The following is a 16,013-nucleotide window of genomic DNA, read 5'->3' as shown; positions in this document are numbered from 1 at the left end:
TTATAATAAGCGGTGACAAATGTGGTCGACAGTAGTAAATAGTCTCCATCAAACAGATGTCCATTTCTTTCATCCTTTGAGAGCATATGGAGTCCGTCCCTCAGGGCCTGTAGATGAATTACCTGCTATTGATTTCCAGTGCTTAAGCCAGAAGTCGCCATTACCTGTCATGTGTTGTATGTGGTGGAGACTTAGAAGAGGGAACAAGAATGGAATGAACCCTCACATCCCGTAGACTTAAGATTGGGACCTCGATACCCTTTCGAAATGACATCTCAGCGGCGTGTGGTGGAGTATCGATTGCAGTTGGACCCCCAAGACTTCTGGGGATTCACCTTCAGCTCACAGTAGACTAGGTAAATGTTCGACTGATCTATCGTTACATGGGAGCATTTTGCTTCACAAGCCTATAATCATCCTGTTGGAACAATGAGATGCATCAATCCATCACCATCCGTAAAATAATCACGCCTGTCAAAATGAAAAATTAACCGACGCTATTGCTTTTGTTTAGATGATACGTCACGCACAAGCTGTTGATATCCTATATGAGGGAACTCATTAGTAAAGTAAAGTCATATTAAACTTTTATAAGAGGGTGATGGCCTTTTCATAAACTCTAAACATCGTAATGACAATTAAAAAACAAAACAAAAAAACAACATAATTAAAAGTGAGCCATGAAATGCCATGCTACGATTTTATTACCAGCTGTAAAAAAAAACAAAAAAAACAATTGTTGTGAGACGTGATGCATTGTGAGGGATCGGTTTCAAATGATTTGTTGTGTTTAAGCAGAAATAATTAAATGATGGAAAAAACATAAATGCATGGGATTTGATGTTTTTTGGATCGCGATCAGACCCACGTTGTGTTACTGGAATTAACAAGTGTGAAGCTATTTTAACATTCGTAGATTCTAGTTTTACCAGTCACCTCCTATCTTCCCTCTGCAACCACTCCCTTCTTCTAACCTCCTCTTCGCACCAGTTCGCCCTCTTTTCTTTTGTCCCTCTATTTGTCTTCCTGCCACTTCTCCATCTAATCATTTCTCCTGAGTGGGGCTAATTAAAGGGGATCTGACAGAGTGTGCTGACCATGGGAACATCAATCAATCTCTGTCCAACACTGTGAGCCCCCGCTGATCCCCCAACTCCCGCCACCCCAACCTGCTGCCTGTCCTCACAGGTATGCAAAGGTTAATTGTATTCATTATAGAAGGGACAGAGTGAACGAGGCCAGACAGAGCGAGTGAACGCTGGCTAAAGTCACCCTGAGGGTTCCGAGGGGCTCCTGGGCAACTTCTCGGTAGGCCTGGGCGAGGTTAAATTTGGAGCGTCGACACCACCTGTCAGCCATCTCTCTCTTAAACTTCACTTCTTTCCCCCCCTAAAATGTAATGTGATTAATATTTGTTCCTTCTTTCGCTTACACACCAGTCCTTCATCTATCCACCTATTCCCATGTCTGCCCAGCAACTACAGTATTTTCCGCACTATAAGATGCATTGGACTATAAGGTGTACTGGACTATAAGGTACACTGGACTATAAGGTACACTGGACTATAAGGCGCACTGGACTATAAGGCTCACTGGACTATAAGGTACACTGGACTATAAGGCGCACTGGACTATAAGGCGTACTGGACTATAAGGTACACTGGACTATAAGGTACACTGGACTATAAGGTACACTGGACTATAAGGTACACTGGACTATAAGCCGCACTGGACTATAAGCCGCACTGGACTATAAGCCGCACTGGACTATAAAGTGCACTGGACTATAAAGTGCACTGGACTATAAGGTGCACTGGACTATAAGCCGCACTGGACTATAAGGTACGCTGGACTATAAGGTACGCTGGACTATGAGGTGCACTTTTTGAGAAAATTAAAGGCTTTTAAGGTGCACCTTTATAGTGTGGAAAATGCTGTATATATGGAGGAAGTCCCCCAATTAGTTGATTAGGCCACCAACAACTTCCATCAACCCATTTTTTGTTGGTTCACTATGTAGAATGATATCCTCCATTCTTAAAGTTGAAATTAAAGTTTAAAAAAACAAAAACAAAATGTGTCTCAGACTGGAAGAACTGGGTGCTAATTAGCACATTACTAATTAGAATCAGTGTTTCAGGGATTTTTGGAACCAGACTACAAGAAAGGAGTGACAAAGCATCCAGGAATTTCCTTACAGATGTGAGTCATAGACAGACCAGTGAGAAGAAAAACAAAACAAACCAGAATTGCATGGATAAATGAGAGAAATGTATCTGTCTGTGCTTTTGAAGAATCCTGAAGGCATAGAGATGTCTGCCTGATCAAAGTCTGATTGACTTAAAAAAGATTTTCTAATACTCTACAGACAAAGACGGATGAAATATTTAGATTTTATGTTAGTTTCCATTCAGCTAACTGTGCGGATGAGGTATGTCTGCTGCTAACAGCACTGATAATAAGAATGTACTTTCCTTCAAGTGTTTTCAAGTAAATTAGAAGAGATATTGTCTCAACCAATCCCACGGTTTAGTTTCTACGCATAAACCAAGTCAGATTAAGTTAAATGTTGTACTCACCTTGCACAGGTTGCCCATTTCAGCGTCTTGTGTCCTGCTCACCGTGGGTGGAGGCAAGACTGTCTGTTGACCAGTAAAATCGAGAGTATAGCTCCTTTCTTTTTTTGACTTTCTTATAATATCTTGCTATCTTTTGAAGAGACTGAAACATTCCTACCTTTTCATGAGGATTATTTTACAAATTAACGTGCAATGACTTTGGAGGCCATCTTAACTACAGCTTGTCAGGGTATTCAACTTTACATAGCCGTTTCTTTTAAGTACAATTTAATTCAACATATTTTACTCTTCAGCGTTTGAAGGACTGTAACAACCTTTTTTTTCCCCCCTTCTTATCAGACTCTTTTAGAATATGTTAATGTGTGTATATCCAGTCAATTGCAGAACAGCCAAGAGGAGTAATGTTTGTTTATGCAACATCAAATATGAGTGCTTATTCTGGAGGAACAATTTTTATAATGGCTCCTGTTATGTGCTGCCCCAGACCTCAACTGTGTCTTTATTTTACAAGCATTAAAACTTGTCTGCTTGTTGAGAGCGTTCCTGAACTTTTGAATTGCTCCAATTTTTTTCTTCTCTTTCATTCACTTTGCAGTCTTCCCAAACATTTATTCATGCAAAAAAATAATATAAAAAAAAGCAACTCTTGAAACAAAAGGTTACATCACACAAAAACTTTTTCAAGAACTTCCATGGTGGTTTCTATAGAAACTGGCGCATTCCATCAACGAAGGTCGCATTCTGCCTGGCAGTGCGCTTAGCGCATCACGCAGGAATATGACAACAGAAATGGTGAGCGTACTCCTTGCGACAGCTGTTTCACCTCCCACAAGAAGCATATATTTTGACAAGAATGTGTTGTGCAACAGTGAGTCGAATTAAAGATACACAACTTCCATCTAAGATTCCATTAGAGACTGTCTGCCCAACAGCTTTAACGGTCGCCCGCTCCATCTATCTCCCACTGTACTGCAATATATTGGTTATTTGAGGATTGTTAAAAAGCTGATTCTTGGCATTCTGAGCCGTCTGGATGCCTGATCTCTGTAGTGAATTACTCGAATGACTCAATATAGACCGAATCCATTCTTTATCTCTCACAAATATACCCCTGTGTATTGCCCATGTCAGAAAGACACATGCAGACAGTTAAATGGACATCGATCACTGATTATCTATGGGAATCTCTGTCTCGACTTAGTAGCTCATAGCTTGAACAGATGCTGCTCTCTAACAGTATGTTCTACAAGATGATGACGAGGAAGCTCACACACACGAATGTAAGGGACCTTTAGGGATTCGTTATGTACTTTTCATAAAGGTAAGCAGGCTCTGATGTCTCTCCAAGAGCGTTGTCTTTGTAGTCTCAATTATGCGAATCATATAAGAAGGGGTAATGATAGACTGTTTTGGAGAGTCCCTCCTCCGGGGCATTCATGCTGTTGCAAATCAATCGCGCATATGAAAAGTAATTAAGTAAAATAATACAGTCAATGTGTGAAGAATGAATGAATGGGGAGCTTGAGTGAGAAGCCGAATGGTTGCATCGCGTGGGTCCAACTGGAAGATTGTTGCTTTCGGAGTGCAGGCTTTAATTTTGTTTGACATTATTTAGCAGTCTAATTATCAAGTAAATTATAATACAATGAGATTTATGAAGAAATCTAACTCTTAGTGAACAGTGTACATGTTTCTTTGCGTTGAATATGTAACTTCAATGGGTCTTGAAAGCTCCAAGTGCGTGTTTATCCTTTTTAAGGTGTGTTTTCATTCAAATTAAACCTAAAATTTTAAGTTACCTCTTATACAGATTTTTTGCAGAATGTAATTCACAGGAGATTTTTAAATAATAACTATGATCCAGCTGAATCAGCATCCTCATTTCTTCCTCTGGTGTCAGATATGACTCATGATGTGTATGTGTTTGTTAAAGGTATCTCATCCCTTCGTTGGATCGCTCCCACGCCGGCTTCTACCGCTGCATTGTGAGGAATCGGGTCGGAGCCCTCCTGCAGAGGAGAACAGAAGTGCAAGTGGCCTGTAAGTGTCGTTTCACATGCATTTCATTCATTCAAGGCTCAGACGCTGCTTATCTGCCTTTGTATGAAGAACTAAACACAACCGACAGATGCTACCGGGGTGAAAGTTCTACCTGCACTCCATTCGGCGTATTATCCACCCAGACAGCTGTTCCACTCAGAATTCCTTATTAGATTGATATTGTTGCTGTGTTTGTTTTTAACTTTGCTTCATTTCAATATGACCGCAGTGTATTCCATCCTTTTTCGTCAACAACATCTGTCACTTATTTGCAAAAACCAGGCTGAGATTCAGTGTTTTGGTAAATTTCCATCAGCAGTTTTTGACTGCTTCCTGCCCTCATGTTGTTTAGGAGATATTACAAACCCGCTGTAGAATCGTCTGCTCTGTTGTCACATTATATATACACCCCCCCACCCCACCCCAGTTCTTAATCTCCATATGTACAGTCATGTCACATCCATTATGCCCACTTCCCAGGGTATGCCAGGTTTATTGGGTTCCCCATGTTCCATTTACATTGGAGTGAATGTGACGCTGTTGTACCTGAGTGAACGATGCAGCCATGACCGGTCATGAGACAAAAAAGAGATGGGTTGGAGATGAAGAGGGCCCAAGTGTCCCCCCGGTCTTCTTCTTTAATTATGAGTCCAAAATGTTCCTGCTACAGCCGACTGCATCTCCTTCTCTTCCCTCAGTCGGACTTTTTTTTGCCGCCGCCACTTTTCCTTTGTTTGCAGTCGCTTTCCTCCCTCTGTCTTCACATCATCTGTTTTCTGGCCACCTTTTCTTTTAAATTCTTGGCTTCCACTTCACTGTTTCTCTGTTTATTTCAGTAATCCCCACCCCACCACCCCACATAAGCCAGCCATAAAAGTAGGGAGCATGAGACAGACTGAAAAAGGAGAAATAAGTATAACAGCAGAAATGGAAGAGTTGCATAGCAAAGGAAGAGGGGAAGAAATGATACAAGCACAATTAGGCCTGCAGAGACAACTCAGGGAGAGATCAACATGTTCAGACTGTAGAGTTTGGGGAAACGGTGGAGGACACATCGTCACATCACCTAAACTGCAGATAAAAAATATGACTAACTTGAACTTTTTTTATTCTCTCTGGATTCCTACATTTATATGGATTTTACTTCTAAACAATGTAACATTGATCGACTGTTTGATTGATTCATTGATTGTAAAAAACAAAAAAAAACCCTGTCCTTTTCCTGTTTTCTGAGGATTAAATAGAAAATCTTTCTTGGGGTTGATGCTGATGAATGTTTACATCCTGTACATTACAGACATGCACAGTTAAGATCAAAACCTAACCTGCTGTGACTTATATAAATAGGCAGAGCTGGGATCAGGATTGTTAGCGTGGTATAATCAGCTTTTAAGATAAAATGAGACAATAAGGGAATAAAACCACTTTAACAAATTAAAATTATGAGAACATAATAAAATGGTGGCAGCGCCGGCCATCTACCATGTTGAGTATTGTGCACATTTAGTATAATCAAATTTGATTGGGCTTTTTGCATCCACACAAGGGGATGCCGAAAATGAATATGAGTCAATTCAACATCCCAGTTTCTCCCTCTGTGACTTGTTCCATTTTAATTCATTCTAGCCTTCCCTAGTAAACCGTGAAAAACACGGCAACAGCATGGGTCTGTCCATCAAAGTGGCATTGATGAAACATTTCACAACAGAAAGCACATCGTAAAAGCTTAATGGCCGACAAAAGTTGGCTGCAAAAAAAAAATGGAGGGAAAAGGATGGGGAAAATTGTGCCTTTCTGACTGGCTCTTTTTGGTTTCTTGTTGGTCTTTCTTCAGTTATGGGCAGTTTTGAGGAGGGTGAACGATCCCAGTCCATCTCTCAGGGGGAGGGCGCCCTTATCCCAGCGCCACGCATCCGGAGCTTCCCCCAACCCCAAGTCACCTGGTTCAGAGATGGGCGGAAGATTCCACCCAGCAGTCGTATGTAAGTGCTTTTTTTGTAAGAGTCTTTTTATTCTTTACTGTTACTGTTGAGGTCTTTTTAATCCTTATTGTTCGTGTTGCTAGTTTTGCTCAAACATTTTTTTTTTCTAATCTAATGAGGCTCAAAACCAAAGTATGGATGACTCTATAAGGTCATGTAAGCTACATTACTACTCCTACTACTACTATTTTTTTATAATTCTATATGGCGGTGCACGGTTGTTTGCATCCATGAATATTTGTCGGTTGGATGTTTGTATTTGAGGACTAGCTGTATACGTTCAAGCGGAGATAGCGGGTGAACCCAACTGTCTAACTCCATCCTTCAGGCTGTTTGTTTTTTCTTCTTTTTATCTCTATCATCGAATTAAATTGATGTGATTATTTAGATTGTATGCATCTCCTTCTGGAGTCGTCAAGCCATTAAACGATTTTATTCAGACGTGCAGCACTACTTACGGAGCTCTTGGGATTTACTAAACTGATTGAAGGAAGGAATTTAAGGGAAAAAAGGAGATCAAATTCAAAGAGCTCCAGTTTTCTCAAATAATAATGATTAAAGTTTATTTCAACTCAAGAATGTTATATTCCCTCAGCTTTGGTGGGTATGGTATGTCTTGTCTCATAGTTGTACTAACACATACGTCTACTCCCTAAACCCATTAAAAACAAATCTCTTCAAATGTAGGGTAATAATCTTGATAAATCTCCCAATTCTTTTTCAGAATACCTAGAATGATGTGAAAGCTATTGTTAGGAGACATCCCACACAGCTCCAGTCAAAGTCAGGGTGCTTATGTCTGTCTTCCGATGATTTGGTATACCTTGGGTTGTTTCATGGTGTATTATTTGGTGTGAGTGCCCTATGAGTATCTACCTGCACATGGGCATGTGTTAAAAAGGCACTTATCCCCATCTCATCACATCTGCATCCCTCCGTACTGGGAAGTGACCTTGCCCTTGGTTAGAGTGAATCTATTTTATCAGCTACTCATCATCAGTAATCATATCCTGACCTAGAATAACAATGAGACAAGTGCCCAGACTGAGTGAGGAGCTGAAGGCTGGAGATGGCCTCGGGAAGGCCGCTGGCTTCGATTTTGTTCTGACCTGTTGTGGAAATATGGATTACTTTTTGAGAAGGCGTTAAGGAAAAGGTCAAACATTTGTGACATGTGGAGCTCAGCGAGGATGATAAGACTCCCACAAGTGGGTATTTCTAGAGGTTACTTTTATGAAATTTTGACAAATGATAGACACACTCTTTCAAGTCTTATTAGTTTCACATTTCTTTCATTCAGCTCATGCTCCTCTCACATTTATTATTGTCACATTTATTTCTTCTGTTGATGTCTTTGTCTCTCCCTTCTCTCTCACTACTTTTGTCTCCATTATCAGCCACCCACTGTGTGCTTCACTACTCTTCATCTTCAATTCCTAGCCTCTAGCCCTGACAATAGTAATTCCGCACGCACTACCAAGGTCACAGTTTGCAAATGAGCACCGTTGATAACAGGCGGCCTTTTATATTGAAAATCATTTAATTGAATTTGATTTGCGCCACTAGCCTTCACTCAGTGGAGGCATTGGACTGATAGGGAGAGCTCCAAAGAGAGAGTTCTGGACTGAGCTAAATGTTGATAAGGGATCTTTCCAGGGACTAGTGCCCTCCAGACTTGGTTCCAGTTGTGTGGACTCCATAAGCATTGTAACCGGCCTCAATACATAATGGTTATATTCATTATAGGACTCCATGTTCCATCTGCAAGAACTATCTGTTCAAAGCGCCCATGCTCCGCACTGGAACAAGGAAATGTAGGGAACGTTAGTGGACTGCAGGGGGGGAAAAAACGTGGTGACCACTTCCTTTCATTTATAATATCACTCTTATTTTTCACACTGTGCATTTTTTCCCATCTCTCGTCATTGTCCGCTGTTCAAGCTATTCTTACTCAGGTGTCATAACTATAATTTGCAGGCTCCCAGGGGTTCCTCCGGCTTCTTCCCTCCATGCTTTGCAAAATCACACCTTAGCCATAGAGCAGAGGGAGAAAAATACCCAGAATAACTCCTGTGATCACCTCCAAGCAGTCTGGCTTATAGTAAAAGCAATGCATGTTTTCTACACTTGATATTGTATTGGATAAAAATTCACATTGTTACTAGCTTGTTGAATACTGTGTTTTGCAGGAAATGCTTTTCTATGTGTGGTGTAAATTATAGTTGAAGGCTAGAAGAGGATGTTCTTTTAATGTTCTTGCCTTATTTCAGTACAAATGTGGGATTGTTGTTGGGGCAGATGTTAAAATTTCTTTCAATTCTGATCAATGATAATTGATTACAAGAGTAATGTCATTCAGACTTCCCCTTTGTTTCATGTTGCTCATAATTTTACAGGTTTTCCTAAAATCGACTATGATGATTGTATAAATCAAATCCATAGTAACCTAATCATACTCGAGCTGTCCAGGCTGTATTTGTTGCAACACTTTTGTACAGATTGACTGACATAAATTCCAACTCATTCTTGCAGAAAGGTTTCAGGTTTTCAGTGACACAAGGGACTTGGCAAGACTCATATGGTTCAACAGAAAAGGGTTTTGGCAACAGAATGGCAAACAAAGCACAGGTATCAAAAACCAACAGGCAAAAATCACAATCAGGCATCACAAGGAACAGGCTTAGATCTGAGGCAAGCAAAATCTGAGAAAGAACAGAATATGAACAACACTTCCAGAAACAACCAGAGCAATAATTCGGCACTGAATGCCAGTCCTGGTGCAGCTTAAAAACCAAGGCCGATTAAAAAAGTGCTGGAAGTTGTAAAGCACTGGGCACTGCGGATAGGTCGCTACACTTTTCACTCAACCACTTAAGTTTCACTCAAACTTAAGGAAGTTTTACAGTTAGTCAGCACATCTTTACTGGACCGTGATGCGCTGGCGACGTGTCCAGAGCACACCCCGCCTCTGACCCACAATCCAGCGACACTCTTGACCCAAAATGTAGAAAAGTGGCAATAGACAAGATAATTACAGTTGTCTCCTGTACAAGAAAATGGATGGATGTATCTTTACTGGATATGATTTATGTTTCTTTATTATCAGGCTATGTACCACAGTCATAAGGCAGCTGTAATCAAAGCTATTCTTTAAACTTCCACTCTTGATTCAGCTTTCCCTTTCTCTCTAAGATCTTTCAGAAAGCAGTCACCAACCCGTTGTGAGATTTGATCCATAACAACAGTGAGGGTTTTCCTTCAGGCTTCAGAGTGCAACATAGTACTGATATAACATGAGTGAAAGTCAAGAATGACTTTCTAATTGCATCAGGCGAAAGACTTAGATCTTAGTGCTGCATTTGACACGTTGAACTCCAAGTTGTTTTACATCTAATTGGTAGTTAAAGAGATGCACTAAGCTGGTTTAAGTCCTATTTATCAGAACAATCGCAGTTTGTTCATGATAATAATGAATCCTCCATGCAGACTAAAGTTAGTCTCTGAGTTCTACGAGGTTCTCTGCTTGGGCCAATACTGTTCACCTTATATGTGTTCCCCTTTGGCAAAAATTATTAGGAATTTCCAGTAACTTCCGTTGTTATGCCAATGATAATATTTGTTGAACAAGCCAGAAGAAAGCAATCAGTTTGTTAAACTCAAGGCAGGCTTTCAGGTCACAAACTTGGATGACCTGTATTTTCTGATATTAAACCGTGTTAAAGTTGTAATTGGCACCAAACATCTCCAAAACCTTTACATAAAGACACAATTACTGTACTTGGGATTCCCTTGGCCTCCAGCTCCACAGTAACCTCTGAGTTTTCTGTGACAAGGATGTCAGGATCAGGAACTCCCACATAACATTAACCTCAAGCAACAAAAATCAGGCACATCCTCTTTTAGACAGATGCAGTAAAACCAGTCAGTGCATTTATTACTTTGGCTAGCTGGATTATTCCAATTTGGCTGCCCCAAGACATTCCGTCAGATTCTGCAGTTGATCCTGATTTTCTGTGGCACATGTTGTGACGGGAACCAGGATGAGATACCCTTGCAAGGAAGATAAATGGGAATATCTCCAACCAATCAGCTATTTTGTGTATCTGGAGAAGCCTTTTGACTGCGACGCCCAAGGTATCCTATGGGGATCGAAGGATCGGTTACTGTTACTGTCCTACTGCTCTGACATTAACAATGTATTTTATCAACTTGGAAATGGAATCTGGAAATAACACACACTCAGGACTGTGATGTGTGAAGGGAACCCCCATAAACCTGATGAATACTGCATTCCCGGCCTTTCCTCTACCAGTTGTACCCCAGCGGCTGTGTCGCAATGAGCTGCAGTGCCGGCTGCCTTTGCATTTGGCCCATGTAGCTGTTGTTCTTGGCAAAGGCAAAGACTCTTGAGCTGTATCTCCCGGTACACCCACCAACTTGTGGATTTACCTATTGTCGTGTGTCTCTTTGTTGGAATTAGCTTTCTTTATTCTTTTTCAGTCTATAGGTCTTTGTTTGACTCAGTATTGAAATTTACAACCACACACTGACATGGGCATCCAGTCACGGATCTGATCAACCTTAGCTTTCTTTTTTTGTTGCATTACAGAGCAGGGCGCAAAGAAAAAAAGGAGTTATTTAGCACCAGTAGCCATTATTTTTCCTTTATTGAGTGCGAATGCATTTGGCGGGGTCTTTTCCATTCAGCTAGTGTGATTTGTTGTGTTATGTTGGAGACCTAATGTGCTGTATAATCCGAGACTCCTTCAGTAAACACATTTGCCTGGAATGGGGCTGCTCTTGGGAAGGTGAGTTTGCCCCTGGATATAGCGGTGGTGGCTGTCCTTCCACTATTTCATCTCTGACAACAATTTACCACCCACTGCCTGGGTTTATCTCCATTAATCTTTGCATTGGCACTCGGATATGGATATATCTGCGTCGTAAATGTCCCTGTTAAGTCAGGGTGCAATACATGGGTCCTGACCTGGAGAAGATGGTGGGTGCCCTACATGCATCTATTAGGGTTTTCATTGTAAAATAATTTTTTGTTCATTAATAAATTACTGTCTGTAAAACATGGTCAACAGGGAGAAAATCCACCAATCCAATTATGTTCCATGTACTACTTGAGACAGTGACCCTGCTTCTCATTCAATTTACTGCTTAAGTAAATGTTTCCTAATCTATTTATAGTCTCAGTCTGTAGCTGCAAGTCTTCTTCAATACAACGTGATGAAATGATTGCCCTATTTAGAATAAAACAGGCAGTATATTGTGCTGCCTTGTGATTGAGAAATAGCTCCCACGATTTGTCATCAGGTCAGACCTACTCAGCATCCTTTTCAGTCTCATTTCAATGTGGCTGCTTTCGGCTCCTTGACACCAAGACGGTGACGGCCATAATGATAGACTCAAGGTTTCATTATCGTAGTCCACAAACCTATGAGACATGTCACACTGTAAGAAACCGCAAAATATTCTATTTACAGTGATCCAAAGCTGTTTAAATCAATCCACTGGACTTTAAGAAAGTTTGCTGACAAGAACGTGGTTGACAAGACCAGCCACCTTCAGAACTGAAGAAGCCTCTTGGATGAGAGGTGAAACATTTTCAAGAAACTGTCTTAAAGTCCAGTGGGTTGATTCAAACACCTTTGGATAACCATGACCTGGATAACTGAAACCCTACACAGACATATTTACAGTAATATTGAATACAGAAAACATGGGAGAAGCTGGAACAAACATATCTTTTGACATTTATACTGAGGCATTTCATGACCGGTATATTAATTGGTTGGTCCGTCGGTCAGTCGGTTGGTCTGTTGACTCATTTTACACCCTGAGTTTCATGGATGGCTTACGTTTGATGTGGCACATCCAGGAGGAAATTGCTTGAGTTCATTTTTGTCTCACTTTCTGACTTCACGAGCTTTTTGCGTCATTCTTTTTTTCTTTCTTCTTCAAAGTCTTCCTGAACACTCATACAGCTATGAACCACAAAGAAACAAAAAAGTTTGCAATGACCCATAAATCCCTAGTTCATGGCCCCGTGTGACAAAACAAGTGACTGTTTCATTGAGCGACATTCCTTCACCTCCTCTCACTCCTTTGGATTTTCTTTGTTTTGCAGGTAGGTTGAGCAGTAGTGCATGGAGCTGCTGCATGACCTCACTCTTCTTTATATTTGTCTTTTTCCCTTTTGACTTCATCTTTCTGCTAGATGTAGTTTGACTCCTAGTATAACCAAATCATTTGTGAATGTGTATTGTAGTTTGGGACCCTCGTGACCCTGTAGGGGGGTAGCCATGACAGACGCCAAAACACACCTTAGAATATGTGTGTTGGAATAGATACCATCACAGTTGGACAAGAGATGGATACAGCCTGGTAAAGACAGTGATTGAACCAGAATCAATATGCTCTTAAACTACAAGTAAAAAAACAGAATCCAGGGACAGTTTGTTGTTAATTAAAGAGAGCAACCAGAGATTGTTGTTTTTTTTTAATTCTCCTTGAATGTAATTTGTTAGTAATAATGAAAATTACCATAGGGAAGCAGAAAGTGGCAAATAAAGCACTTAAAGCACCATCACTCTATTTTAATCAAACATAAATCCTCATCATCATTATTGATTAAAGTGCTACAGAATCATTATATGGCTGGCAGTCCTTGAAAAGCCACCCTTGACGCTGCACATAAATAAATTGATCCACGAGAAAGTAATTGCATATAAGAGTAATAGTGCTTTTCCCTGCAAGCAGAGCTGGAGTTGCACATAAACCTGCATACTTGGCCAAGATTTTTCTTAGCAGCTGTCCAAGCTGCCAACCTCTCGTGTGGATTGCAGCTCTTTCTGGAGAATAATAATGGAAAAGGAAATTGGGTCTGGAATAAAAAAGAAAATGCATTCAAAGACTTAGGAATAAACATAAACCCAGATAGAGACAGAGGCATGTTCACACATATCTGATTCGTCCAAATTTCCCAGCTCTGTGGCTTGATAAATCCCCGCACCGTGCCAGATTCATGGTAAGCCATCATTACAAGTGAGTGTTAGACAGCTGCTCATACATCTCTGGGAGACTGGGGAGTTGAACAAGGATGACCACCATGCATTCATAGAGAGAAGGCTGCAAAAAACAACAGGCTAAAATCAGGTATTCCTTTTCGAGGGGTGGTTGAAACAACAAATGCTTTTACCTGTTTTGACCAAATTCTTATCTCTGCCTTCCAACTCCCTTGATAATCACATAAGGCCATTCAGGGTAATTGACTTATGTTTAATTTGTCCCTGCATCATGTGGTCTTTATTCTCTGAGGGGATGGAGGAAAAGGGAGCAGCCAGATCTGCTGGGCATGCTGGGTAAAATCTTCTGCTGTTTGACACCACTGCCATAACCCCTGGTTGTATTCAAACCAATTCATAAAATCACTCCTTGCTGTGCATGATGGACCAACATCATCTCTAAAATAGTGGTCAGGTGTGTGGATGATATTGTAAAATCCCACCTATATTAATCTTCAAGACTTTCTTGACCAACAAGGAAATTACAACTCTTGGGTTGTGTCCCCATTTTAAAAAGGTCTTGGGAAGTCACCAGGGACTCATCCAGCCCTTTGGATATTTCTGTTTTGGCCACATCCCTGAAGGGATCCATAATTCATGGCTATGCGTCCGGGATGTCGCCGCTCTAGCAAAGCTAGCCTTAAATATTTCATGCAGATCATAAGCTGCAGCCATCGAGGCCTGCCAGCCCCCTTTAGGATGGCAGTTTTCATTCTCAGCATGCACAGGGAATCCTAAATGAACCCAGTGGCAAAGAGTTGCATTGAGATCTTTGAAAATCAATCAGTCTGGAGATAGAGGCTCACAGGCCACCATACTGTAAATGCTCACGGCGCGTATGTGCGCAGCATCTGCAGGGTTTCTTATGCTTTTTCCTGTTTCCGTGTTACGCTTTTTGTTTTTCTAATGTGTGCACACCTGCATTTTATGCATACTTGATATTTCATCAGCTCACACTTGGTAAGGCACAGCAGGCACTTAGAGATCCTGCTGATGATTTGAGTGTGGAGAAATGAGTGGATGGAGGAGTTGGGGTGGGTTAGATTGGAGCAGGTAAGGAAGACAAGGTCATCAGGTGCGAGAACATGGCTGGAAATGAGGTCTTAGTTTCTATATTTGTGCTCAGCAAGTGGTTGGAAGTACGCCTCTGCAGGAGAATGCAGATTGTTTTGCTTGATTTTGATCAGCGAGATGCAGTTTCTTTGGATTTATCTTTCCCAAAAGATCTGGAATCGGTAAAGAAAACATTAAAAAACCAAGCAGACAAATTAAAAAGTAAAACAGATGGAAACTTTAAGTGACTCTCCTCTCTGGCAAGAAACCGCAGCGCATCAGGAACCAGCCTGAATCACTGTATGTACACAGGATACGCTTGCCAGTGGCTGCCTATTTCAGGAAGCGTTCTTCAAAATCCTATGGGACACAGCAACCTACATGCTGCACTTTCAATGCTTATATCCCATGTATATGCCACAAAATGTCAACTAGTATGATGTAATAATTTACCACCATACTTTCTAACCTCTGTCTTTCTCCTCCTTCTCTCAGAATGAGAACCAAGATAAATCTGTTCATCATCACTATTGATCAATAGCAAACTAAATACCGCAAAGAAGGTGGGAATCCCTGTCGAAATTATGATTTCTACACTTGTCTCAGATGCAGAACTTCAGTGATGTCATAGTAATGTCACCAAAACCCGCTCTGGTTTGCAGGAGCATCTTTGCAGTGTCATGTTCTTAACTCCTTCAAAGATGTTTCTGATTGGCTCGAGGAAATGCAAACAAATTGGAGTATAATTCACATCTGTTATTATTTAGATACCAATGCAAATTCCAAATAGCCTATGTGGGAAAAAAAAATACTGAGCAATAAACCCCTTTGCTGTTATTTGTAGTGTGCAGCAACGCTCGTCACAAATATGCATGTTTGGATTGGTGCTTTTTGCAGATGCTGATTCGGTGCTTGTCGGGGCAGATAGCCGATATATCACTTCTTCACCTGGCTGCATTCAGCTTCGGGCGGAATGGAAGGGATTGAGGCAGAGATGTAGAGGTGCACGGAACAGTGGATGGAGGGATAAAGCCGGAGGAAATGATGTCTGAGGAAGGCGCCCACTTGGAATTCTATTTACCTCCAGATTGTTGAACAGGCTCAGATAATAAAAAGTATTGATTGTGAAATAGTCAGGAGGCTGTAAGGTCTGGTGGCACAGAAGAGGGAGGAGGGTTTCTACCTACTTTTTGCTGTCCTGATAAGGCAGGTCTTGATAGAGACAAGACGTCGGATGCTAGTCCCCATGGAATAAAATATGTTTTTTTTATCCATCATGTCAGAAG

The 16,013-nt window shown here is 41.0% G+C and overlaps 1 protein-coding gene across 3 annotated transcripts in view; it reads left to right on the top strand.

The window, feature by feature from the left end:
• The window catches only part of sdk2b (sidekick cell adhesion molecule 2b), a 188,861-nt gene that overhangs the window by 131,209 nt on the left and 41,639 nt on the right, over positions 1-16,013 (top strand). For all 3 annotated transcript variants that reach the window (XM_068305660.1, XM_068305659.1, XM_068305658.1), the window contains exons 3-4: positions 4,513-4,619; positions 6,454-6,601. In XM_068305660.1, coding sequence (XP_068161761.1) covers positions 4,513-4,619; positions 6,454-6,601 — 255 coding nt within the window. The remainder of the gene's footprint in view (positions 1-4,512; positions 4,620-6,453; positions 6,602-16,013) is intronic.

Source organism: Antennarius striatus, chromosome 21 (assembly GCF_040054535.1).
Source record: "Antennarius striatus isolate MH-2024 chromosome 21, ASM4005453v1, whole genome shotgun sequence".
Lineage (NCBI taxonomy): Eukaryota > Metazoa > Chordata > Actinopteri > Lophiiformes > Antennariidae > Antennarius > Antennarius striatus.
This window is presented reverse-complemented; position numbering and strand designations above follow the sequence as displayed.